The sequence below is a fragment of the Asterias amurensis genome, chromosome 9, assembly GCF_032118995.1.
Source record: "Asterias amurensis chromosome 9, ASM3211899v1".
NCBI lineage: Eukaryota > Metazoa > Echinodermata > Asteroidea > Forcipulatida > Asteriidae > Asterias > Asterias amurensis.
Window position 1 is genome coordinate 19,771,563 of NC_092656.1, and position 26,884 is coordinate 19,798,446.

Below are 26,884 nucleotides of genomic sequence, written 5' to 3' on the forward strand. Positions count from 1 at the left end.
GGTACCAAGATAAACAATAAGCTTGGAGGTTTATCTTACCTGAAAATTAATAACCATAAGTTACTCAAATATCGTCGGAAAGAAGTTTTTCACTTTATTTTCAACAGCCTCGTTGTTCTGGTGGCTTTACTATCTTTATTTTACACCTTGAAGGACAAAACACCACTTGTTTTTCCGTTAAACCACAGACGAGATACAGTGTGATAGGTTCTGAAACAGCTGCATGCTTTACCCACAAGTTTGTAAGTCGAGAGTGACCTTCCATATTGCCATGTGATAATGAAGTTAAAGGTTCATGAGTCTTAATTATAGCTGCATTCTTTACCCACAAGTTTGTAAGTCGATGTTACCATATTGCCACTTCCATAATGAAGTTAAAGATACCCGAGTCACAATTATATCACCCTGCCGTTTTAGAACGAATGTGTCTTATGCAAATGAGACTATGTTAATAATTAGGCGTATAATATGCATTTTAAATGCATATTATACGTCTAATTAAAATCTGCTAATACTATAGTTAACATTTTACGTCTATATACATCTTGGCAAAGTTGTGCGCACGCACATTACATTACGTTACTATATTTTCCTATATTAAAGTTCTATGTCCCGATTTTCGCCGAAAGGGATTTTCGTTTTATAATTTTTTTCTCTGCAAGACATTTGAAAGATTATGTTAATTTTAAAAGGACAAAACATACTATAAACTTCCTCATTAAGCCAATGACAATATGGCATTCAAAAATGTTTTCGTATTGCTTGTACAAGGGAATATACTTTCAGGATCCCGATAATACTTCCTTTGTTTTGTTTTTTACTACCACCTGTAGATGGTAAATTTAATGAAAGCCCAACTTTCTTGAATCTGATAAAGAATAGCTATTTAAAATGTAAATGTAAAATTACGGGTAAAATAAAATAGGCTACCGAACGGACTTAAACTCTTAAAACGATCATTGTTAGTGGCGGCTCATACGTGCCTTTATGTTTTAAATGTTATCTAATAATAGTTTTGTGTAAATTCTATTTAAAATATATAAACATCTTTCAGCGGTGAACTTTAAAATAATAATGATAGCAAACTACAAATTTTAATGATTGATGATTGATACATTCAGAATGCTTATCAATTTGTTGCCTTCAGTAATGTTTTGTTCGTGAAACATTCAATTCAATTTAAATCAATTTTTATTGTGAACAAATTAATATTTGCTTTGTCGAACATGCCCATAATAAACGTAAAAATATGACTCAGTTTTAAAACAACAAAGTTAAATATCACTGGTATAAAACTTGATCATTCTTTCACAGTTTGTCATCTCGAGTGAAAGAGCGAAATTAGGAGTTGGTCAGTTAAATGTCACGCTACTGTACCCATTCAGTCGCCGTGACGTCATGATACGTTGATGCGATAGCGGGGAAAACAAAATGGCTGCCCGCCCGTTAAAACCACGCCACGTAAACAGACATTTTGTTCTGAAAAAATATACACGAGTCCGCAACGCCTCTTTTCAAAATATATCATATCTTCCAAACAAAAATAGTATCTGTTCCAATTATATCTTCAAATAGTAAAATGTAGTACGGTTTGTAAACGTTAAAGGCAGTGGACACTATTGGTAATTACTCAAAATAATTATTAGCATAGAACCTTTCCTGGTGACGAGTAATGGGGAGAGGTTGATGGTCTATAACATTGTGAGAAACGGCTCCCTCTGAAGTGCCATAGTTTTCGAGAAAGAAGTAATTTTCCACGAATTTGATTTCAAGACCTCAGATTTAGAACTTGAGGTCTCGAAATCAACCATCTAAACGCACACAACTTCGTGTGATGGGGGTGTTTTTTCTTTCATTATTATCTCGCAAGTTTGATGACCGATTGAGCTCAAATTTTCACAGGTTAGTTATTTTATGCATATGTTGAGATACACCAACTGTGACGGCTAGTCTTTGACAATTACCAATAGTGTCCACTGCCTTTAAAGATAAAGGCACTAGTCACAAAAACACAATTATTCGTCTTATTTTCTTTTTTAGATAATTGCACAAACAGACGAAGATTTCTTTGGTTTTGCAGGAGCAGATTTGGGTCTTTCTGGTTGAACTACCTGAGCATGCTGGGGGCCATTTGATGCTGATCTAGGCCGCTCAGGTTTATCGGGAGACTTTGCAGCTTCTTCCTTGTGATTTACATCCGGGACTTGTTTCAAGGGTTGTTTGTCTTCCGTTTGTTCTACGGTCTGACTGGGATTTTTAGTTGTAGGTTCTTCTTCTGGTTTTTCCTCTTGACCGCCCTCTGCTGGTAGATTTTGCTGAATGACCAATTCTTCAACCGTTGCGTGTTCTTTGAGCTTCTCTAGCAATTCATCAAACTTGTTATCGGTGAAATCTTTCTGGGTTGACTCTTTGGTGAAGTCGATGTAGAGAAGCTGCGCAAAGGGCATGCTCATTGGACCTTCTGGAGGCCACGCCATCTGCTCCATGAGGATCGGGATAACGGGTTTCCTGAGAGCATCGGAAAGGCTGACCTCTCGACGACAGTTTGCTGAGAGGGCGTACTTTGGCGTCACGCTAGAAACCACAACCTGTGAAACGAAAATATTACTCATTCATGTTAAGGTTATGTTAAAAAATATTCAGAAGTTAGGATAGGCTTGCCATCCTTACCTGAATATCTGTAAGGCACATTTTACAACAGTAAAATGATGCAACAACACAAACTTCAGAATGTCAGAATGTAATGGTTTACTAAGAATACCTTTGCATTTCTTATTCCTTTATCGATCTTCGAGTAGAGAGGATCTCCTCCACCCATCTGAAGGATATCAAGCCAGCAGCTGAATCCCAGTGATGTCAATCGAGAGTAAAGTTTCTTGATCTCTGTTTGTTTGTCCCATTGGTAGGAGATAAACACCTGCGGGATCAACTCATCCACCTGTCACGAGGAACAAATCAGAATCAATAATTGGTAAGGTTTTGTCCTGGTTTGTGTACGAAATAATTATAGGTTTGGTGATGACTTCTTCTTTCGAGTCCATCATCTACTCTTCAAATGTTTGGTCAGGATTGGGCACATCTTACAGCCTTCTCTTTACTGTCAACAGGTCTTCAAGTCAGCACTGCTCCTCAACGGCTGGGCATCGTATAGGAGGTGTGGCATAGTGATGACTATAATCCACAGAGATTTATAGAATTGAGTTTTACCTGATCCTGTGTTGCCGGATTCTGCGTGGATGAATTGGTTGATGGTTGAGTACTATCCGCTTTCTTGACAACCTGAGGAAGATCATCAATCTGGGGCACCCAGTTGCGATACTCTGTAAATAAGGAAGGAGGCAAAGGAACAACAATAAGACAATGAAGAATGCCACTTCGTTTTTATGAAGGCATCATGGATGGTTTATTGCCAACTTTTAAATATTAAAGGCTGATTTATAAGGAATTTTATGAAATCTTACCGTCAGTGATCATGTCTTCATCCGGAGCAGCATGGTAACTAATCTGTCCAAGTAACTCGGCAAACTTGGCATCTTCCCAAAACTTGTCTCCCCTGATGTATTCCTTGTCGTTATAAAGCTGGATGTAGAGAAGCTGAGCAAACAACATACTCATAGAGCCAGCTGGTGGCCAAGCTGTCTTTTCAATGAGTACAGGAATGATTGGCTTGTTCAACAGGTTGGCAAGATTCACCTGTTATAGAATAAAAGGCTTCATTGTTGGCATGGATTGAATGTTATGGGGGTACGTCAACGAGGAATACTGCAACGGGTACATTAAAAATGACATCCCACTTCTGACACCATTTTTGTCGTACAACGCTAGGACTCGGTGTACAGTTTAATTCTGTTTAGCACCGGGCTCTTATTAGTGTACTGTGTACTACTCTGAAGCACACAAAACAAGTTCAACAGCCATTTAATCTTCAATGACTTTCATGTGCCGTTTAGAGCTTACCTCTTTATTGCAGTTTTCCGACTTGGAGTATTTCTCAGTGCACATGCAGAGGACTACCTTTGCAGCTCTCATGCCGTCGTTGATCTTAGCAAATAGGCTATCACCACCTCCCATCTGACCGATATCCAGCCAGCAACCAAAGCCAGCTTTCTCAAGATGTTCCTTGATGACTTTCACCTCTGCTTGATGATCCCACTGGTAGCTGATGAAGACCCGAGGGGGTTTCTCTGACATGTCAGGGGCCGCCTTTGGTACCAGAGCATCTAGCATACACGGAAAATTCAAATTATTGCTTTGTTGTGCCAAGTGCTTTTTTTTATATCATGATCAATTCTCGGTTAAAATTTAATTAACTCCGTTTTTGTGTTTTGGTACAATACCCTAAAACAATAGCCATATTTAACTCACATGTTTACTTGGGAAACCGGCTTGTGTATGCCAAGTTATTTGGAAAGAAATGTGTTTGCTGTTTTTAAAATGTTGATGTATGGAAGACTGTACGTCTGCTGTGAGAACACCAAACAATGACTAGTATTAAAACGGAGATACTATTTAACGTCATCATACCTGCAACTTAATAATATGGTTACCGTTGTAAAAGTATTGATGTATAGAATAATTCGTCTGCCGTGAGAACACCATAATGTAACCAGTGTTAACTGGAGATACCAATCTACGTCATCATACCTGCAGATTGCAATGATTCCTCCACAATGGCGGACGCATCTTCTCTACCCATATCCTGTAATGCAGTCAGTACAGCATACGTAGCTTCACTACTCTTATGTACAGTGTACCATTCCGCCAGTAGGGCCATCGTAGGGTCTGGAGACAGTGCCCAGTTGCGGACATCTTCCCCTGTGAAGCCAAGACGTATAGCCAGGTACCTCCAATCGTGTTCATGCTCGGGGTTGAGAAGCTTGGAGACGTCTCGTGACCACTTTGGTGCATTGGTGATCGTCTGAATTTAAAAAAAAAGATGTGATACAAAATGTTGATGTTTATTGGGTCTAAAGTTAAGTTTGACATAAATTGTCTTCTCTTTTATAAGTAGCCATGTTTGATAAACTTGTAAAGGTCTTTGACAATACTAACTTTGTGATCGATTTCGTCAACTTTTAACACCGTGTCGTCAACCACTTCTTCAAGCTCGTCCAGCCTTTCACCTTGTTCCACAACCTCGTTCTTCACATTGTCGATCTCCTGGCCTTGCTCTGTTACAGTCTTATCAAGTCGATCCACATTGTCCTCCGTCACGGTTACTCGGGTATCCAAGGTCTTGACGTCATCTTTGACTTCGTCCACTTCATCAGCAAGAGTTTCCAAGCTGGAAAAACATAGGGTGCGTTCGTTTAGCTTCCCTGGGTCGACCCGTCCCGGTGTGTGGCGGTTTTTTTCCCCCAGGACGAACGTGTGCAGATAATTACCCACGATCGTCCTGGAAGAAAAAACCGCAACACACCGGGGTCGACCCAGGGAACGCACCCATATTGTGATACAAAACCTTACCTCAACGGTACTACAATGTGTTTATTTAAAGTGGCCATGAATGAAACACGTATGAAAGTCTTGTGAAAGAATTGTGTTATTGCTTCTTCCTGAGAACAAATGTATTACACTTTCAACTGCCTCACTGTCATTTGTTCTTGACAAGTTATCATAGGCTGGCTTTATGTGATAAACCGTTTGTTATAATGGAGGGGGTGGGGCTTTGTTTTAATTACGAATATAGAAATGAATTAATCTTACCTCCGACCTTCCATAAAGTCTATCAAACTCTGTATAAGATCAGGCACACCCATCTGTTGACTTGTCTTAAACGGTTCAATATCAGCTCTGTACTTCTTCAAGATTTCTACGTATTTTCGGCCAACCCTCTTCATCTCCATTAAGATGGTACTTATCCACATGTCGTCCGTTGTCTTCAGCTTATCTACGAATACTTTGAGGCAACGGTCAGCTTGTTTCTGTACAAACACAGAGATAAATTTCCAGTTACCATCGCTGTACTATAGTTTGCTGTCAAACACAGTCTGGGTTCTCAAAAGAGTACAAGTCGTCTTGCTAACAGCAATAAAAGCAATTGACATGTCTAACGTAAAAGCCCGATTCATACTTCATGCGAATTTTGACGTCACAAATTCGCAACGTCGCATCAGTTGAGCTTAACAGCTCAAGTTGACTTGTGACGTCAAAATTCGCTTCGTAGTTGCATTCGCAGGAAGTTTAAACTGCTTTAGAGTTCTACTTGTAGCAGCAGTATCGCTCTTACCTCATCAATTTGGCCGACACTTGCAACTACCTTGGCTACAGCGTGGATCGTGTATGGTGTCTGCTTAGTCACTCGTAACAACTTGTCGATCTTGTCGACAAAGAGTTCTGGGAATTTGATCGACACAGTTCCTAGGACCATGAGAACCAGATGTGATAGCTGGCCATTTGTTGCGTCATCCATCATCAGATCGACGTAAGGCACTAATAACTAGAAAAAAGACAAATTTAACTGGAGTGAGTGTTTGAAAACTGTATAAATTGAAAGCTGCTGTACTTCTAAAACTAAAAGTTTGTTATTGCCATTAGTTTTAAACTACCAAACTTATACCTTCCATTTAAAATACCAAGTAACTTTCGCATAGTTAGTTGATGATTAGTTAGTTGATGGTTAGTATTTCGTTAATGGTGTTACACTCGGTTTGTTTACCTTAACTCAATTGAAATGGTAACACATGTTTAAACTTTTAATTCAAATAATTTACGACTTTACCAATAATGACTTTTAGAGAGGCTTATAATACCTTGGCGTTATCCTTGGCTACGTCATCCCATAACATATACATGTTGGTTTTGTTGGATTGATTCATATCTTCCATATACTCAGCTAATTGGTCGAACCTACTCAAAATTGGTTCTGGACTTGCGGCATATAGAGGCTTCAAAACAACTGTAAAATAAGGTAAAATAAGGTAAAATAAACATCCATTGACCATAATTCTCAAGGAGAACTTTAAAAATGTCCTGGTGTATGGCAAAACCAACAATAATTGAAAGAATAAGCCCCTTACTATACAATGAGATAAAGAAGTAAAAGTTAATAGACGCAAACTTGAAATACCATGATAAACTTTAAATTAATTTCATCAAGGATTGTCAAATGAGCAAGAAAAGTTACAAGAACACCACCTTAAAGGAACGTTACAGAATTGGTAAGAAACAAAAATCGTGAAGATCACCGATTTACATCAAACTTACACGGTCCAATGATGATGTTATAGTTGAAAACATCCCTTGAAATATTTCTGTCTGTAATGTCCAATTTGATGAGAAATACATAATCTAACTTCGCGTATAGAGTTTATCGCTCAGTGAGCGTTTTATTCATTTTTAATTTTGGCATCGATGCAATGCAAAATTTGTAATCGGTTTTTCACTATTCTCTCGTGATCTAGATGGCCGATCGATCTCAAACTTCGACAGGTTTGTCAGTTAATGTATAGGGTGGATTACATAAAGTGTTTACACTGCCAGCAACAGTTTTGTTAGCAAAAACCAATTCTGTAATGTTCCTTTAAATAAAGTCTGAAAAACTAATGTGGTGTTGATCTAAAATTGTCATTTTGAGATTGTATAAAAACCTAATGTGGCTAGCACTTACACAGGACTTACATCGGCACAATAATTATAACAGCATTATTTGAAAGCAGTTTGCAGGTTTTTTTTTAAACACTGAAAGATGTCCTTCCATATATTATAGAATATTGTGTTTATGTAAACAGTTTGCAGTAAATTGAGACAACATACCGCCAATCATGTCACTTTTCCCAGCCAGGAATACTTCTATAACATCATCAGCACATGGTGCGAGTAGATCTATTTGTTGGTAGAAGCTTGTAACACAACCAGATGCTACGGAAATCAACGTCTCACAGTCTCCTTTAAGAATCGTCATCACTCCCGGGATAAAGTCTTTGACGGCCCTTGCGTTACCACGGTGCTGTGGGGAAATAACTAGGAATCAACTGTTTGGATGATGAGGACAGAGAATGAATGATTGATAAAGAGTTGTTGTTCCTCTTCCAGAATTAAGTGATTTACAGAATCTATGATGACTATCTTATCTTATCATGGGAGGGTCCTCTATTGTAAAGAATTGAAGTGTTTCTTGCGATTTCATGTACCATCAGTAGTAACTACCTTTTAGGGGAAAAAAAACAAAAAACAGGGAGACGGTGTTATATTTAGAACTTGTATTCCTTTATATTCTACTACCACGGAGTAGATTTTCGGAATTCGGGTGACAAGAAAAGAACTGTCCTGCTTCTAACCGTAAACAAAAATTGATACCTCATCAAGCAATGCCTGAAATCCCATTGACTGACCCACCTTATTAACGAATGCAGAGCAGATAGTAAGCGCTATGCGCCCCCATCCCGAGTACGGTTCGCCGTCTAACTCCTGTGTCAGCACAAACTGGAATATTTCATTCAACTCCTTCGCATATTTTGATGGTGCTCTGAATATCAAACAAAAGTATAAAGTTGAAGAAAATGTCAGATGTGCCACTTCGATTTACTCATAACTCTGTTTGCAAGCTTTCCAATAGCTCTTATATGAAGTGATTAGAGCATACTGGTAGAAATTTTGAGTTGTTAACCATTGGCTCTTTCCAGAACAAATACTCAATAGAAATTTACACATGGTGTTCCGCATCTAACATGATTAAACTCTTTTGAAAAAGAAAAAAAGAAGGAATTCAATAGAGGCCGCTGTTTATTGTATGTTAACTTTATTCAATAATTCACATAGAATGGAGAAATAATAAACACGCTGATATATTATAATAATCAAAAGAAGTAATTTCCAGTTTAATTTGGAGCCTTCTACAAGGGCATTTGTGACAATTGTTTTGTCTAAGGAGCAACTATAACACGCAATAATCACAAAATGATGATACAAATTAATGTGAACAAGATTGAATAGACCATTGGAATGTGCTCACATTGGTGACATGTCATCAAGTTGGAGCAATACATGCAATATTAGAGCATTTCCATAATATTTCAAATTGATCCACACTCTACATCTAATTACTTACCCAGCACCTGCTAGTGACGATTCTAATGTACTATTAATGGCTTTTACTTTGTCATCAGATAAGGATTCCATATCCAAGTCTCCTGATTTTATCCACACATACATGGCACGTATAATCTCAGCAAGATTATTTTCTGTCCCCTGTTAAAAAAAAATATCACGATCACCACATGTCAGTAGAACTTAGCTTTATTTTTGTACGTAATCCCATAACCTTGTATTTTTGAAGGTCGTAGGGCCGGGCACCACAGCTGAATTATTAATGATTGTGTGTCATCCAATAGGAGACTTTTGGGACGCTTGGTGGCAGCAGACTTACTAGGTTAATTCCATTGTTCTCGGTAATGTGCGCCTGCTCAGAGCTACGTAAACAATGGAAATTTACCTGGTAGGTCTGCTGCCACCTAGCATTCCAAAGTCTCCCATTCGGTCTTCCACTATAATATCTGCGACGTGCTGCCGCCCACTCCTGGATGTTGTCTTCCCATCGTTTCCTTTGTCTTCCGTGTTTCTATTGCCAGGGACTGTGCCTTGTACTTTGTAGTATGGTCTTTGAGCGTCCTTTTGACCGGGTGGTGTTTCCTCTTCCTTACTACTACTGAACTTATAGATACCATGATATAAGTATTGTTTTGTTTTGTTTGTTACGATATTTACCTCCCAGGTTATGGTATGGCATGAGCTTGAGACAAAAGCCAATGCTTTAACAATTTGTAAATCGTCTGGTGCCTTGAAGAAGACTACAATGACCTCAACCATGAACTTGCTCACTTTCTTCAAAATCTTGTCTCGGCTGAAAAAAATAGTTCAAGAGAATTTTATGTAAAAGTTATTTACATAGAATGCGACCACCTTTTGAAATGGTTTTGTACATTTACATTTCGGCATATATAGAATTAAAACGATTGAAAAGTTCCAAAAACTAAAGGCAGTGGACACTATTGGTAATTACTCAAAATAGTTATTAGCATAAAACCTTTCTTGGGGACAAGTAATGGGGATAGGTTGGTGGTATAAAAAATTGTGAGAAACAGCTCCCTTAGAAGTGCCATAGTTTTGATTTCGAGACCTCAAGTTTAGAACGTGAGGCCTCAAAATCAACCAAAACGCACACAACTTCGTATGACAAGGGTGTTTTCTTCTTTCATTGTTATCTCGCAACTTTGATGACCGATTGAGCTCAAATTTTCACAGGTTTGTTATTTTATGCATATTATGTTGAGATACACCAACTGTGAAGACAATTACCAATAGTGTCCACTGCCTTTAAACCAATTATTGAGAGGGACGATAAGCTTACGAGTAAAGTGTTATGACAACATGACCAGTCTTTAATTAAGTGACAAATGCCTATCTTTTTTAAATTATCTGCGGTTATTAAGAACTTACTCAAATGCTTCCATCATTTTCTCGATACATGACGTCATTGCCTTGCCTATTTCTGTTTCACTTGGTTTGATATCTTTACCCCACCAATCGTCCTTTTCAGTTCTGATGAGTTTCACTGGAGCTTCGAACGTTTTGATCAGTTTCTCAGCCAATGGGATGCGTTCCTGGGAAGAAAGTTATCGACAAATTGTTGCTTTACCTTTCTATAGTTCTTTTGTATTTGGATCTTTTAAAGGCAGTGGACACTATTGGTAATTGTCAAAGACTAGCCTTCACAGTTGGTGTATCTCAACATACGCATAAAATAACAAATCTGTGAAAATTTGAGCTCAATCGGTCATCGAAGTTGCGAGATAATAATGAAGGAAAAATAACACTTGTCAAACGAAGTTATTTGCGTTTAGATGGTTGATTTCGAGACCTCAAGTTCTAAATCTGAGGTTTCGAAATCACATTCGTGGAAAATTACTTCTTTCTCAAAAACTATGGCACTTTAGAGGGAGCCGTTTCTCACAATGTTTTATACTATCAACCTCTCCCCATTACTCATCACCAAGAAAGGTTTTTTTGCCAATAATTATTTTGAGTAATTACCAATAGTCTCCACTGCCTTTAAATAGGCCTACGTCAGTGTAAAGCGCTCCGATCTTTGTATGGGCGCTTTAAATATGCCTTTATGTAAATTGTAATGTAATGTCATAATATTCGATGAAATAATCTTGAGCACGTGTTGCAAACATTTTAAAATTCTCCTCTAGATGAGCAGAGTGTACTGTTCGAAACGTCGAGACCCAACCGGCTCTTTTCAGAGCCAACACTCACCCTAAGAGATATACACATGGTTGTACCCGCAAGTTTACTATTTATTTATAGTTTCGTCTTATTTTAAAATCGTTAACAGATCATGGAAATTTGCATCGGGGATAACAATTATAAATTTTGGTTTTACCCACTTAAATTTGAAATCTTGTTTTTCAATTGAGAGATGGTTAAAGTGGAAGTGTGTCTGGCTTGGCTTTTTCTTTCCTGTTTGGCCAATTTAAGACGTACCTTCCAATTTATAATCTTTTTGTCCTGAAACATCTTAGCAGCAAGCTCGTAATACTTAGTTGTTCTTTTCTCAAAGCAAACTTGACATAACTCCACCATTAGGTTCTCGTATATATTTTTCCTGAAAAAGAAGTGAAATATTAGAAAACTGTTTACTCCCAAATCCATTGAAGTTAAGCTCCAGTTTGAAGTCCTCTCCAACCGGGGTAAAATATTGGGGGGGGGGGTATGAGTTTAAAAGAGAGGGAGAGGGGCAATGGCATTTCAAATACAATCCTGCAACACAGTATGTTTAATAGCTCAGCAACTTACATGGAATTAGTTATGGCATAAAGCGTAGGTTATTCTTGGCTGCAGTTTGACATAGCTACTTCTATTTTCACACTTTAAAAAAAAGTAATGATGTACCCTTATAAAGGTTCTCACTTTGTTTTGACTTCTTTCAGCATTGGTCCTGTAAGTGCATCACTTAAATCATCTCTCCTCTTGAGATCGTCTTCATCATTTCTTATCATCTCCAGAACTTGAGGCATGTAAGTCTCAATAGCCGTTGGATCTGCTTTGATCAATTTGGCCAATTCCTCCTTGCTCGCCATGTTGCCGTTACTTTGTGTTTTAACTGAAGGAAATTCTCCGTATACCGCTAGTCTTCAATACCAGTCAGTAGTTGCTGGTTCCACGCTTCACAAGTTTACCTCCATTTTTTATTTCAGAGCCTGAAATTGGAAACACGAAATTTGCTCATACATGAACACAGCAAACACTCCTCACTTAGGCACCGATAAGAACAATTTTCTTCTCTCAATTTTGGTACGAACATTCGAAGATGATTCACCAGCAATATTTGGATTGTCTAGAAAGAATGGCTGATATGGGTTCCTGTACAGACACTTCAGCGGTGAATTGTACTTTTGATGAAAGTGTCAAATGCACAACCAGGATATCCTTAGTTACAATCAGATGCGGAAGTGAATTAACATTGGCATGGTTTGATTACTTTGGAACACCAACAGGGCCTTTAGCAAACTTGACCCCACAACTATAATAGGCAGTATTAATGCTTGATTAAGGGATGAATTTAGAACAGATCATGGAGGTAGAAATAATCAGATGGAATGAAAAGTTCCAAACTTGATGTAAAACAACTTATAATCGCCTTCATTCGTTACTTAGGTTAACATTTTAAAATTTACTGGTCAATTAAGAACATAATTATGTGGCAAAGATTTTCAATTTTGTGAAAGCCAGCGTCAACCATTCACTTCTATTAAAATGTTTAATTGATTAAAGAACTTAAACTGAAGAAAGGTGAAGATGTATGAATGCCTATTGGAATATGATGACTAAAACAAACCTGAATGAGAACAAAACCATCGTGTGTGCACGAAAACGAAACTGAATGTTTACAAACATACAAACCAAAATGTGATTGAGTTATTAGGGGAGAATTTGAATGCGTGTTTTTGAAATTGAATTAATTTTTGCTGAAAATACGATATTTTATGCAATTATTGATTCCCCCAAAAATGGCAAATTACGTATGTAGAGAGTGTGATGTCCACGCCGTGGGTCTAATGGCTGTGCACGGGTAGCCTACAATAGTAGGTGATTGGGGGACATTTTCTATCCGTCATTCAGTTGAGGAAATAGATGTTTTTATACGGGTGTAACAGACCACAAACTCGCGTGACCTTGCCCATCCGTTTCCCCCAACATTTCATGCACACCACACAAACACAATCGTGTACTATTTACACTTTTTAAATACCATTGCTTCCCAGGCTGAATACAGTTTCGAACCTAAACAGGAAGCAATTCTAGAAATTGAGAAAATCCAATGCGTGAAAACAGGAGGTGTAACGGGAAGACTTAAAACTTATCTCTGTGAAACCGAAACTTGGTTTTTTTAATAACTGCTTTTTCCATGTGGATATTTCCTGTTATTCTTGGTAATTTACTTTCGGTTCAATTTGGGCTCTCGGTCTGACTGTGTTCGTGAATTTATCGAAACAGTCACTATTAAACACGCTCATCAACAAAGTACAACAATTAATTAGAAAAACCCAATCTATTTAAGGTCATTATACACTTTAGGACAGAATTTTTTTTAAGTTCACAGATTTACAAATAACATACATGGTTTACAGAAGGTAATGGTGAAAGACTTCTCTTGAAATACTATTCCATGAAATGCTTTACTTATTGAGAAAACATTCAAACAAAACACATGTCATGACACGGCGAAACGTGCGGAAACAAGGGTGGGTTTTTCCCGTTATCTCCCGACCCCGATGACCGATTGAGCCTAAATTTCCACAGGTTTGTTAATTAATATGTAAGTTGTGATACACGACGTGTGGGACTTTGGACAACAGTTTCACCTAAAGTGTCCAATGGTTTAAGTTATGACACCTTGAACTTGGCAGAGAGTTTAGGATTAGGAATTTAACAGCAGAGGCATTAGAGTGTTGGTTTACTGCTCATGTCGGTAGTTTGTGTACCTCGAAGTAGCTATACGCCTTGAGGACATGAGGAAATGTGCTTCATTTTAGCTAACGTCAACTCACTGTTAATTCAAATGCAAGTATAGTTTCTGGATGTATCTTGAAGTGTCCAACCATGGTCCAACATACCCTGCCCCCACCACATCATGCACGGTAGCACCCACCACCACCTCTTCTCCTCATCTTTAAAACACCCGACACATACAACATCCCCACCAGTTACCTCCCACACTGCCAGCCCGTCCCTCGCCACAGCCACCCATTGACCTTTAGAAACAAGATCGTAAACATATAATTTTTCAAATATCACGTACTGTGAAGTGAAAATTTGGGCAATAAAAATGTCAGACTTACCACAGCAATACAGATTTCACAATATATCTTGAGGAATGTAAAGTAAAGTGTTCCATAAAAATAAAGATTCCAGGTAAAGTGCGAACCCAACAAGTCAATCAGTCAACAATGACAGGTGTATGAAACTGAAAAGCTAGCCTTGTATTTAAAAGCATTGGATACTCACGGCACATGGCAATAGCTGCATGACTCGCCTCAATAATGGTACGTGTATTGTTACGATTTATTGACCAAAACTATGGTGCATACGGTGGTACTCACCGACTCCATGGCAACAGGGACAAGCAAACACTATACCATTGCCGCCATATTATTATCATCCACGGCATCTTCCAGGATACCACTGGTATGCCGAAATAGACTGGTGCGAGCGGCAGAGCTGAGCTTTCTAATGTTGTACCATCAAGGAAGCCGCGAACCTTGACCAACGGCTATGGGCGAAGGTCAAGTTCAAGTTCATCTCATCGTTTTATAGTCCCTTTGTTGCTCAGTAGGCCAATCGCTTTTGCAATCCTTATCCCCGATGCAAAACTATGTCTATCTATTCGGTTTCCTTGTACAAATTGATAAGATCATTCACAGTTTTTGCATGATTTTTTGTTGTTGCCGTTTAGCAACCAACTAGCACGAAGAAAACGGCTTACGTTATTTAAATCTGAAAATCACCTTAAAAATGTACAAAGGGTTGTGTCATGTTTTGTGTTAGTCGTAGCTAGTAGTTTACATGGCCAAAGTAACATTCACACCACATATCAATATCGGATCTGGCTATTTGTAGTGTCCTTCGTTAATCACTAGTTCAATATTTGCCCCAGTTTTGACGTCTGTCGTAGTCTACAGTCAAGACGCACTCTTATCTAGATGCAACTGTATTAAACATATAAGATCACGCTTGAATTGAGACTACATCAAAATGGCTGTACACATATTTGATACGTTTTTGTACTTGTTATTGGCACACACTATGTCCGACAATTTTTTTAAAATCATTTACAATACAGTTTATTTTGTTGACTTTGTCCGTCCCGGTGTTTCTAGGGTGGGGATCATTTTGATAACACTCCACTCGAAGCACTAACACTTTCAAACCAACAGATGGCGCTAAACATCCACTATTTGATGAATCTCCCTGTGCTAAAAATAGAAACGGGAGGGACGAACTTTCGTGAGTTTGCTCTATGGATATACATATCTACACAAAACCAATAAAAAAAGAGAAAGAAAAAGGAATTCATTAGTATTCATGTCTTGTGCGAATTGACTTAGTGGCATTTAGTCGTAGATGGCTCGTGCTAATTCGTAGATATGAGATACAAATAATAATATAGGACTTGCACTAAGGTATAATTATAGTTTTTTTTTCTCAATTTTCCTTTTAACCCTTTCAAGAGCAATACAACACTTCTATAAAACAGTTTGGTTCGTATTTAACAAACTTATTCATGATTGGCTGAAGTAAAGAAGCCATCCTCAATACAGGCAAACATTTGATATAGCGCCCTCTATCTATCAGTGATCACATTTTGATCTTACAATTTTGTGATTAAGGTAGGAAAAAAACAACCAGCGTCTCAAAGCTTCATAAAATATGGTTTCATGAAAGTTGGGTAGGCCTTGTTCAACGTCGATTTAATGGTGACTATGATAAAACTGATAGAGAGCCCAACAATGGGATGGTTTGTCCCTGATGTTTAGGTAAACCCCGACATAAAAGTTACAATTTGTGAAAAAGCAGACTCATGAATTTCCAATTGTGCAATTTCTCCCTCACCCTAGTCTGTTTTCAATTACACCACCAAAACAAGATCAACCTGGTTCAAGCGTGTATCCGTACGTGTTTTTTAACATGACAAAGAATTTGATTGGCTGAAAGTCTGTCAATTTGCAGAGTCTATTATAGTCTTCGTATGTACGTTTATGCATTGAATCCAGTTTAGTTTTTGCGCGCAGCAAAAGATAACGCTTGAACTCATGTCGAACGTCTTGATATGCAAGCGAAACGTCTCGATCCTAGGCTAACGAATAAAGCCCCGCCCATCGTCCATCGCGCAGGTAATTGACTCTCTTGTTGACGTCCGTGTTGGGAATTCCGATTCTTGATCGAGAAAGAAAGAAAGAAAGAACACATTGTCAGAAATTTTCCCCTCATATTGAAGTTTCAGAATCGGTGCTGAACTCTTGGAGAAGGTTAGTAGATGATTGTTGTCGACATAATCGAAATTAATGTCAGCTACAGAGTCCAGTAACTAAACGAAGTTTGTTTTCCAAGCGAGGGTCGGAGACTTGCGTCCGAAAACTGGGCAATGTTTACTCAGTGAAATAATGGCAGACAAATCATAAAGTATTGTAAAGGTTTGGGGGAATTTAATTTGTGCACGTCCTGTCAAAAGCTACTAATAAACTGCCATCTACTTATTAATAAAAATATAAAAAAGGTTTTCTCTATTGACTTTGCACAGGCCAGTTGACAGACATGACAGAGGCAAGTCGAGAAGTGTGCACTGTCAAAACAACTTGCCCAATAAATAAAATTTAAATGTATTTTTGGAAATTTTGAATTGATATTAATTATATGAATTTATCCGCTAAAGAGCAATTTCCCAGAGAGGGACGTTTGGCAGAAAGTACTTTCCTAGGTAAATCTCAACTACCTCTAGAAACTATTTAATAAGGCTCCAGGCCTGGAATTATATATATAGACCTTTTCGCAAATACCATTGCACAAGGGCAGACTGTTGAATGAGGTGCATTGTGGGATGGATCAAATTTGATCACCAGTTAGACCGCAATGCACCTAATTCCAAGCTTCACGCGCGTGCCCCAGTATTTGCGAAAAGGTCTAATGCAGACCATGGCCTCCATTGCCCCTAGTCTTGGCCTTGGTGCTCCTTCAAAAGTTTCCCTTTGACTTTTAAATTTTCCAATGGAAGTGCCCTTTGCAAACTGAAAATGGCCTTGCCCTTTTAAAGATGAAATTCCAGGCCTGAGGCTCCTGGCTCACGGGGGAGCCGTAAGTTTCAGGGAGAAATAAATCTCAACCAGTTTATAGCCCGTAGAATAGTTGAAGAAAAATACAGGAAGCTGAAGCTATCACGTTCTAACTCTTGCCTCATCCTAAACAGAAATGTTGCTCAATTTTGTTTAGATTAGCTCCCTAGTCAGTTCCCCACCTGTCACATTACATTCACAAATAACAAATGACGCGTTTTGCCAAGTACCCAACGGCATACTAAAGACCGCACTGCATGACATGCTTACTCTACCCGCATGCACCACGTTTTTTTTTCAACAAGCACCCACTTAAGAACTGAGTTGGTTTGTTTTCATAGGGCATTTTTTTCAACAGGAAGGCACTGGGACAGAAGTGGAAATTGTTTTTAATCATTATAATTGGGAGTATGTGTTGACGTGATACTACCCACTGTGCCTGTATGGGAGGCAAGTAACTGTTGTTTTGCTAACGGACAAAAAGATTGCCACTTAACACTTACAAGATATTGAGATACTCTCCCATAGTGGTAATAGTTACACCAAGGGCGAGGAGAAATGGATGGAATTTTATCAAAGAACTCACTGAGAAACATTTTTCAAATTCTAGGTGTAATTTTGTACCGTACTGTAGTACCAGAGACAAATGCGGGAATGAAGTTCTTTTATTGAGTAAAATAAAACATATATCTTACCGTATGTTCACCTTTGATTGAGAAGAAATTTTTCCCAAAGTATTTCACAGCAAAGCATCTTTATTAAAAAAATGGTAAAATCAGTGGTGAAAGTGGAAGCGTGTAAAATTTTGTGATAAAAAAAAAAAAAAAAAAAAAAATGAAAAACAGAAAACAGAAACAGCAAAACCCAAGTTCTTTTTTAAAGCCTTAAAGGCAGTGGACACTATTGGTAATTGTCAAAGACTAGCCGTCACAACAATGCAAAAAATAACTAACCTGTGAAAATTTGAGCTCAATTAGTCATCAAAGTTGCGAGATAATAATGAAAGAATAAAACACCTTAGTCACACGAAGTTGTGTGCGTTTAGATGGTTGATTTCGAGACCTCAAGTTCTAAATCTGAGGTCTCAAAATCAAGTTCGTGGAAAGTTACTTCTTTCTCGAAAACTATGGCACTTCAGAGAGGGCCTTTTCTCACAATGTTTTATGCCATCAACCTCTCCCCATTACTCGTCACCAAGAAACGTTTTATGCTAATAATTATTTTGAGTAATTACCAATAGTGTCCACTGCCTTTAAACCTCTATATCATGTGGTGAGACAACATTTATTTATTCATTGTAATGTTTATTTCTCTTACCAATGCAAGCCCCACTCATTCCATTTAAGCAAAACATAAAGTATTTGTGTAATAGACCTATATGATGTTTTCACTCCACTACTGATTCTTGGGAAAGTGACATGGGGTAAAGAGCCCCCTAGCAAGAGATCAATTGATGACCAAACACCTGTGTAAGATCGCTGTTTTGAGTCAAGTATGAAATGATTGCACAGCTTCCTTTCAAGTGCCTCAAATGATGTAGTTATAACAGTAATCTAATTTTGCTCAAAGATGCAATGTTAAAGCATGGAGCAAGTAAGATTCTTTTTAAAGAACTTGTTTTCAAAAAAGGCCTCAAAATGCCCCACTGTGCCCACAGCACTTGCTGTGGTGCCCTGTGCTTTTGTTGTGGTGCCCTGTGCTTTTGTTGTGGTGCCCTGTGCTTTTGCTGTGGTGCCCTGTGCTTTTGCTGTGGTGCCCTGTGCTTTTGCTGTGGTGCCCTGTGCTTTTGCTGTGGTGCCCTGTGCTTTTGCTGCGTTGCCCTGTGCTTTTGCTGTGGTGCCCTGTGCTTTTGCTGTGGTGTGCCGTCCACGAGTCCTGTACAAATTAACATTTTCTTCATAGAGGTGCCCCTTACCTTAGGGAAATTTGCTGTGCCCCCTTCAAGTCAAGAGAGAAGTTCAAGGGCTGGAAACTGTGATTCAACTTATCACTTAAAGACTTGCACCAATAAAACTGTCAAAGTGAAATTTTCTTCGGAACTTATATAACTTTTGTTCAACTTATTACTTAATGACTTGTCACGAGAAACACTAATAGACCGTATTGAATATGATGTCACGCGGCTCAAATATCTGACCTACAAGATGGCGTCTGTGCGTGTACGTGCGTGTGTTCGTGCATGTGCCGTAGAAATCAAACTGGGAATGCTGCGTGATGCGTGCTTCGATGACGTACTCGTTTGGATGCACATACATCTTGCCCTACAAGATGGCGACTTTTCATAGCAAGTTGTGAAACTGTATTCTAAGGAATGATTGCTAGAAACCTTTGTTCAAATTTGGAAAGAAAACCTTTCGAGGAGACTCTGCTAAGGTAAAAACATCCGTCCAGCCACTTACTATTTTTGCAAAACCCAAACTAGTGAAAGTTCAGATATCTAGTGTGAAATTGCAGTTTTAAGTGACCATCATCCTTGACCCCTGGCCTGAGTATGGCTACAGTGACCACACTGACCATGACCTTGTTAAACCAATTACTCTCGCATACTTCCAGCTGCCCTTAAGGCATGATGCACAAATCTTAAGATGATCCTCTACAGACATGACCTATCTTGAGGACATCTTCTAAGGCGCCCATACAAGACTTCTCAAAAGGAGAGGATCTAACCTGGTGGTCTTGAAGCTTATCACCTGCTACTTGTGGTTTAAGTGTTTAGACCCAGCACTCCAGGCTGTTTGTGGTTGAGACTGAAATCAAACACAAGAATTGGCAATGAATGTGGTACTTCATGTTATGAAGTAGCCCCTTTTTTTTGGAAAAACAATTTTAAACAGTTAATATAATAAGGAATTCAAATTAAACTCATTTAATATTGATAAGTTGGTCATTTAAAACATTATAGTGTATCTGCCTTTTTTGATGAGAAGATGTGAAGGTGTCAAGTTATACAGAAAAGAAACCATTTATCTTTAATATTTTGTTCCCTTTCCCTGTTTTTATTAGTTTTGCAGGAGATATCAACAAATGAAATGTTGAAACATTGTAGCTCACCTTTTTGAAATGGCTCTGACCTTTCGAAAGGTCAAACCTCACTACCATTGAAGCTTTTTGATGAGCAAATATTACGTGTTTATTTTACCACAATAGGAAGCACTTCAGAAGAGGTGTTCGCTTCCCTGAGTTATTGAATCAATAGAAGACATCTATACCTTGACCAGCTGGTGAACTTTGTCTCAAGTCCTCAAGATGATGATGAGGACACTACTTGAGAAATCTCAAGTTGAATTGAGACGTAAGTAAACGAGTTGTCATTACAACATCTTTAACTGATTCAAACTGATTGTACTGATTGTATGATGGCATCGTTGAAATATATACATGGGTGTCTCTTGAACTTAGAGTCTCAAGAATGTAGCTTTGAGCATGTGACTATGTGGATTGTTCATAAGAAAATAAAGTAGGTCATTTCACCTAGGCAACCTGAAGATTGTCTTTTTGCAGATTTATGACGGAATGCTTTATTATGCTTTTGTAAACCACTGTTGGCTCAAGATCTCCCTTCCCAATTAACAATGTAAACTACTAATGGAACACCAAAATGGGTAACAATATATGAGTGTTATTTGAAGATGTTGAATCATTGTGTGATTGCCCGAGCCGTCCCACCATATTTCAATATTTTGTGTCCACTTAAAAGTTACTTTGTTTGAGTTGTTCCCAATGTATGTAGTCGTCTTGCTTCTTGTGATATATTGTTTACTGATGAGGATTGAAAAGACTGCTAATGATCAAAGTTAGGTCAGAAAGTTGAGCTGTCTTATTGTGAGGTTGAACCATGGATATGATCTACGATGAGTTATGTTGACTTCCCTAACCTACCGCTTAGAACCTTTCATATTAATCCCTTAACCCATACTCAACACCTGTCATGGAATAAAACAAACTAAATGCTTAGATTCTACTTTGATCTATAGCAGTTTCCTCAAGGTTGTTGACAAGCTCCTTGAGAGCAGGATGCTTCCTTTCAACATTGCCGTTGAATGCTCATAAATAACCTACTATGTACATTGTTCAATGTTGAAGTTCAAGTGCACTTAACCCATTAGTCCAAATAGGAGTCTCTAGAGGGTTGGGGTTTTGAAGCTCGTCTTAAAGGAACACGTTGCCTTGGATCGGTCGAGTTGGTCTTTGAAAAGCGTTGTAACCGGTTTTTATAAAATGCATATGGGTAGAAAGATGTTGTAAAAGTAGAATACAATGATCCACACAAACATGCCTCGGAATTGCGTGGTTTTCCTTTTACCTCGTCAACTAACACGTCGGCCATTTATGGGGGTCAAAATTTTGACTTCCATAAATGGCCGACTATGTTAGTTCGCACAGTAGAAGGAAAACCACGCAATTTCGAGGCAAACTTGTGTGGATCATTGTATTCTACTTTTAAAACATCTTTCCAACCATATGCATTTTATAAAAAACGGTTACAAACGCTTTTGTTTTGACCAACTCGTCCGATCCAAGGCAACGCGTTCCTTTAAAGTCTATTCTCATAAACTCCTGGGTGGACAATCTTTATAATGGATCAAAGTTTCACCAAATTGAAATCTTGCCATCTTAAGAAACATTAAAATTGATGAGCGTCAAAGTTAATTCCTTTAGGGAGCTGTTTGTATCACATCACAAATAATCTTTATTTATATAAAAAAAAAGTTGCTTTTATCATTCCTTACTAATGTTGGCTCCACAGGACTGGGGGAGGATCAGTTCCCAGATAAATATTCGACTTCCTTTCTTTCTTTGCGATTGTTTTCATCACAGGATTTTTGCCCTAAGGTGTTGATCCAAAACTAACACAGCAAAGTAGTTTCCTTGCCCCAGGGTGGACCAGTTAGCGAAGCGAGAGTACCATCAGGTACCGTTTTTTTTTTTTCTTTTTACAGGAATGAAAGTTCTTTGTGGTCTGAATGTCAATCGAAAACTTGAAATTGAGCCAAAACCTTTGTTTAAATAAGGGCATGCAATGTCTCATCTGATCAGCTGATTTTTTTCTATTTTTTTTTAACCATGGAAAACTGAAGACACTGTACAGTTTTATGAGCTTTGCAGTTTCTTCTGTTAGTTTAAATAAGTCGCATTTTTATGCCTGAAATTAACAATGTGGAAACTCCTTCATGAATCCAAATGAAGTAAAAGTTTGAAGGAAAATGTTACTTGTTTGAGTTGAGGAAGACACTTTGACCACACATTGTGCAAATTAAAGAGGGAGATTGCCTTGACTGGTCAGATGAAGTTACTTGAAGAGGTTCTGTTAATTGTCACTATTTCATGGCCTTTTGAGGAGAAAAGACGTATTAGACGAAGCAATTTATCTGTCCCAACAGTAATTGTGAGTTATTGAGTAATTGTATAATCCTGAGGTTGTTCAACTTCTCTCTTGTCGCTGAGTTGTACTTTCAGTCAACTTTCTTTGTCATTGACCTCTAGTTAATGTCACTTTGTAAACTTTTGAGAGATTGCCTGCCTTATACTACCTTAGTTGGGAAAGTTTTAGTGACTCAAGTTTTAAGTCTTGTTTGAGAGTTTCTTGTGGAAAACTCTAATACAAAAACTGACTCTTGTCGCTGAGTTGTACTTTCAGTAAACTTTCATTGTCATTGACCTCTAGGCAATGTCACTTGCTTTGTAAACCTTTGGGAGATTGCCTGCCTTAAAATACCTCAGTTGGGAGTTTTAGTGTCTCAAGTTGTTTTTCGTCCAAAAGTCTTGTTTGAGAGTTTCTTGTACCCTGATTAGGACAGTGAGTATATGATGTGAGTATCTGTTGAGTGTGGGGAACTCTAACAAATCTGAAGTTGTGCCAGAAAATTGTGATGTGCAGGCCTCAACCTTTAGCTTCAGAGGGGCAAGGCCACTTGGCCTCAAAAGCTCTAAAAAAGAAAGGGGCGTCAAGGCCAACTGAAAGGGCACCAAGGCCATTTTCAAACCTTTATTTGTTGATGATTATGTTAATATACTTTCCACTGATTTCAAGATGGTGGAAGTGCTCAGGTCCCAAGCTCTGGTGTTTCTGATCAGCAGAGTGTGGGTTTGAATCTCGGTCTTGACACTGGCTGTGGTCCAGAAATCAAAAGGAAAATGTTGGCTCACAACCCCAATTCTCATCTGCTATTGTCTCATCTGTCTTGATATTGGAGAAATAAACAACAATCCTATAATCCTGATTTAAGTGGTTTCTACTTCTGAGGATACAAGAAGAATATTTCAAAGAGGCGATATTCTATCATGATTTGGACCAATCTCCTGATTGGGATACAATTATTCACAAACCTGTGATGTCAATGGAAACTTTAAGTAACAGCCCTAAGCTGTCTAGAGAAAGACTCACTGTGTGTGGTAAGGACTCTAGGGAAAGTCTTGGGCCCCAGTCTAACCTGTGCTTCATCACTGTCAATAACTAGTTGTGTGAAATTAATGAGCTTGGTGGTGGAATTGGGGGCTGAAATAGTTGTCCATTACTTGTTTTGTTTTTAACCAATAATACATCTAAGAGGTTAACTTCAATAACTAGAATCAACCACACTTTAATCTCCATGCTTCACTTGCATGAGATATTGCTTATCTCGCCTTTCAATAACTTGAGTGAGATTTGCAAACATTCAACAGGTAAATATGTATTAAAGCCATTATACACTTTCGGTAAACAGTATTGTCCAAGTCCCACACTTCGTGTATCACAACTAATATATAAAATAACAAACCTGTGAGAATTTAGGTTCAATCGGTCATCGGAGTCGGGAGAAAATAACGGGAAAACCAATTCTTGTTTCCGCGCGTTTTGCCGTGTCATGACATGTGTTTAAAATAAATCCGTAATTCTCGCTAACGAGAATTTATATTGTTTTAATGTTTTCTCAAAAAGTAAAGCATTTCATGGAACAATATTTCAAGAGAAGTCTTTCACCATTACCTTCTGTAAACCCTGTAAATTATTTGTAAATCTGTGAACTTTTTTCTTTCTTCCTCTGTACCTAAAGGGTATAATGGCTTTAAGGAAAACCAGTGTGATACCATTAAAATACATACTATCTAAACAATCATGGGCGGGGATCGCATTAAAATAATCAAGTGTTGGTCCAACCAGTCCTACCAGTTATCGTTTCTTGATCATCTCCTGTGAAACTTTTCAAGTCTTCAAAGAATTGTTTAGGGGTGTGTTAATGCTACATTCTACGTGGACTTACACATGTCCACACAGTGTTATTTACAGTGTTGAAGAATAGGGTTTTCTTCAAGTGTGCTGAACAAGGAGTGAGCTCTGTCAAGACAGGTATAATGACAGGGGTAAAGTCTTCGACCCCCTTCCTTGATGTCTGTTATAGTGTAGTTAACCCTCCTGTGCCGTGCACCAACCTATTCTACTCGTCTGTGTTTAAAAATCAACCCAATCCAGAAGTTGTGTAATTAGTCACGAGTCTTACCCTAACTCCCTAACTCCCAATAGCCTTGGATAGAGCTTGTATACTAGGATGTTAATAAAGCATGTGATTCTTGGGTGAATTATATCCTGTAATTTCCTGGGATTTGCTGCAATCTCTGTTAACCATCGCTGTCCTTGCTCCAGAGGAGATGCTAAGATGTTAAGTGCTCTTGAAGGAGCTGGATTATCTGAAGAGGGTGGTATTTCATGTCTGAAGTCGCCCCCATCAAGCTGAAATGTCAGATTATGTAGCAATGTTGAGGGTGTCTTGTGAAATCAGTTGCTTGGGGCAGAGAGCTTGGGGCTTTTGGTTGTATTGCCTTTACCGTATTCAAACTATGAAACTTAAAATTGAACTTTCATTCACAGTAAACTTTTTATTGGAATGTATAGATTATTCTGACACATTTACATACAGCTTCACTTGCACTTGAAATTTGTTCTAGAAGGGTCACCAAAATTTTCCCTCTGCTGGTAAGGGGCACTTTGCAAAGGGCACCACAGCAGAAGCAATAGGGCACCAAGGCATTTGCTGTGTGCTGTTATTTTGAGGCCTGGACTGTTTTGTACTGGGTTGCAGGGGAAGATAATTCATTTCTCAAAAACTACAACACCTCAGTAAGTAATATTTGAAGGGAAGCTTTCCACTATCATTATCTTCAAACCCTGTAAAGTTTAATGTAAATCTATGGACATTTTGAAAAGGTACCCAAATCCTTTAACATTAAAGCAAAGAATGAAAGGGTCTTTATGATGTCCTCCAGGATTTGACAGCTGAACTTGAAACGAAAGTTACAGTATTTTATTGAGACGAATTTCTTGAGAGGTATTCCGTCCTTATCTCTGTCATGAGTCACTCAAGGCTAGAAAGACAGTCAATGATACCCCAGCTGCTAGGTTGTAACTCACTGGCTGCGATCGTCCTGCGACCGCTGCTGCGTGGGTTAGAAGAACATGGTTTAGACGTACAAAGGTAGAGGTCGACCGGGGTGATGGTACCGAAGGGTGTATTTATTACACTGTGGATTTGATTAATAAGGCATACAACAGTCATCTGGTAAAGCTTCAATTCAAGTTCACCACCGCACACAGACTCAACTACAATGATTTATGGGGAATTTTTGCGGGGATCTCACACATTGGCAATAGAACCCCCTCCCCCCCCCCCCCCAGGAATATTGTCTTAAATAAAAAATCAGAAAATTACACACAGCTATTAGTTTTAAGATTTGTTGGCAAAACGTTTGTGGAGTAGAAACCCCCAGGAATATTGTGTAAAATTCAAGAAATTTCAGAGTACTTAGTTTTCAGGTTGTCAAAATGTCCTTATTGTTTTGTATCAGTTCTAACAGAACCTGCCAACTAGATTGCTGTCACCAAAATATCAGAACATTCCTTTTTCTGACAAGAGATAGCAATGGACAATTTTGTTGTAGATTGTTTGTACAGTGATTTTTATACATTGCCAGTAGTAATTTGGACTTTATCGGTTCTGAAGGCGCTTGAAAATTCCACATTATGTTCACCTTCAAGTAATATTGTTTGTTGACTCATCTGCTTGTTGTGTATCATGTTTCAAGGGTACAAATGTAAATTTAGCTTAATAAGTATGTTTGTCATCACTTGGAAATGTGTACTTTCAAAACGTCAGATGAAAATAAAAACAAACACCATGTGAGCTATTTCCGACGTGGAATGCAAAGTGTGGGAGTTGAAAGTAAACATGTGGCATCAATGGAGATCTTGAATGCGTTATTTCTGTCGTTGCGGTTGTGGGTTGAAATAAATTCCAACAAAAGATTCTTTTGTGTGAGAGAGGTAAACAAAACAGAAGTAGGTTGTGTTATGGGGGCTAGTTCTGACGTGTACTTGAACTTAAAATAAAATGTGTGGGTTTATGCGAGCTTGTTTTGAAAAGGTAAAAAGACAACTAGACAGCACCAATACTTCAAACATCCTTTGAGTGAATAAGTTTTTCTTTAGGGTTTGGGGCCATGTTTGCAAAGTAGGCAAAGACATGGATTCTGGGACTTGTTTTTATTTCAATTTATTTATACAAAGAACAGATTGAACT

The 26,884-nt window shown here is 38.3% G+C and overlaps 2 protein-coding genes across 6 annotated transcripts in view; one reads left to right on the top strand and one right to left on the bottom strand.

Annotated features, from left to right (window-relative positions):
* Positions 1-79: 79 nt before the first annotated feature.
* LOC139941987 (uncharacterized) lies at positions 80-14,733 on the bottom strand. 4 transcript variants are annotated; one of them, XM_071938647.1, is made up of 18 exons: positions 14,607-14,733; positions 11,914-12,203; positions 11,488-11,608; positions 10,438-10,601; positions 9,706-9,841; positions 9,050-9,189; positions 8,338-8,467; positions 7,756-7,948; positions 6,753-6,898; positions 6,230-6,439; positions 5,707-5,924; positions 5,053-5,284; positions 4,645-4,918; positions 3,958-4,220; positions 3,462-3,693; positions 3,208-3,320; positions 2,762-2,938; positions 80-2,588 (listed from the first exon to the last, which is right to left on the bottom strand). In XM_071938647.1, the coding sequence occupies exons 2-18, from the start codon at positions 12,081-12,083 to the stop codon at positions 2,037-2,039; spliced, it is 3,471 nt and encodes a 1,156-aa protein (XP_071794748.1). In that variant the 5' UTR covers positions 12,084-12,203; positions 14,607-14,733; the 3' UTR covers positions 80-2,036. The 4 variants fall into 4 exon arrangements, with proteins under 4 accessions (XP_071794748.1, XP_071794747.1, XP_071794746.1 ...); XM_071938646.1 differs by having other exon boundaries at positions 14,512-14,638; XM_071938645.1 differs by lacking the exon at positions 14,607-14,733 and adding an exon at positions 14,346-14,483.
* A 1,685-nt stretch (positions 14,734-16,418) lies between these two features.
* Positions 16,419-26,884, top strand: part of LOC139942347 (ADAMTS-like protein 1) — a 109,451-nt gene continuing 98,985 nt past the window's right edge. Inside the window, exons 1-2 of one of the 2 annotated variants that reach the window (XM_071939184.1) lie at positions 16,442-16,532; positions 20,481-20,625. The gene's annotated coding sequence lies outside the window, so the exon portion shown is untranslated. Of the gene's footprint in view, positions 16,533-20,480; positions 20,626-26,884 lie in introns of both variants that reach the window. The other variant, XM_071939185.1, reaches the window with a different exon arrangement.

Coding starts and splice junctions, on each gene's coding strand:
- LOC139941987 (XM_071938647.1), bottom strand. CDS start 12,083: ATGGCGAGCAAGGAGGAATTGGCCAAATTGATCAAAGCAGATCCAACG. Junction 9,190..9,705: donor GCCATACCATAACCTGGGAG/GTAAATATCGTA, acceptor TTTTTTTAACAG/GGGACAGAAAATAATCTTGC. Junction 4,221..4,644: donor GGAATCATTGCAATCTGCAG/GTATGATGACGT, acceptor CGTGTATGCTAG/ATGCTCTGGTACCAAAGGCG.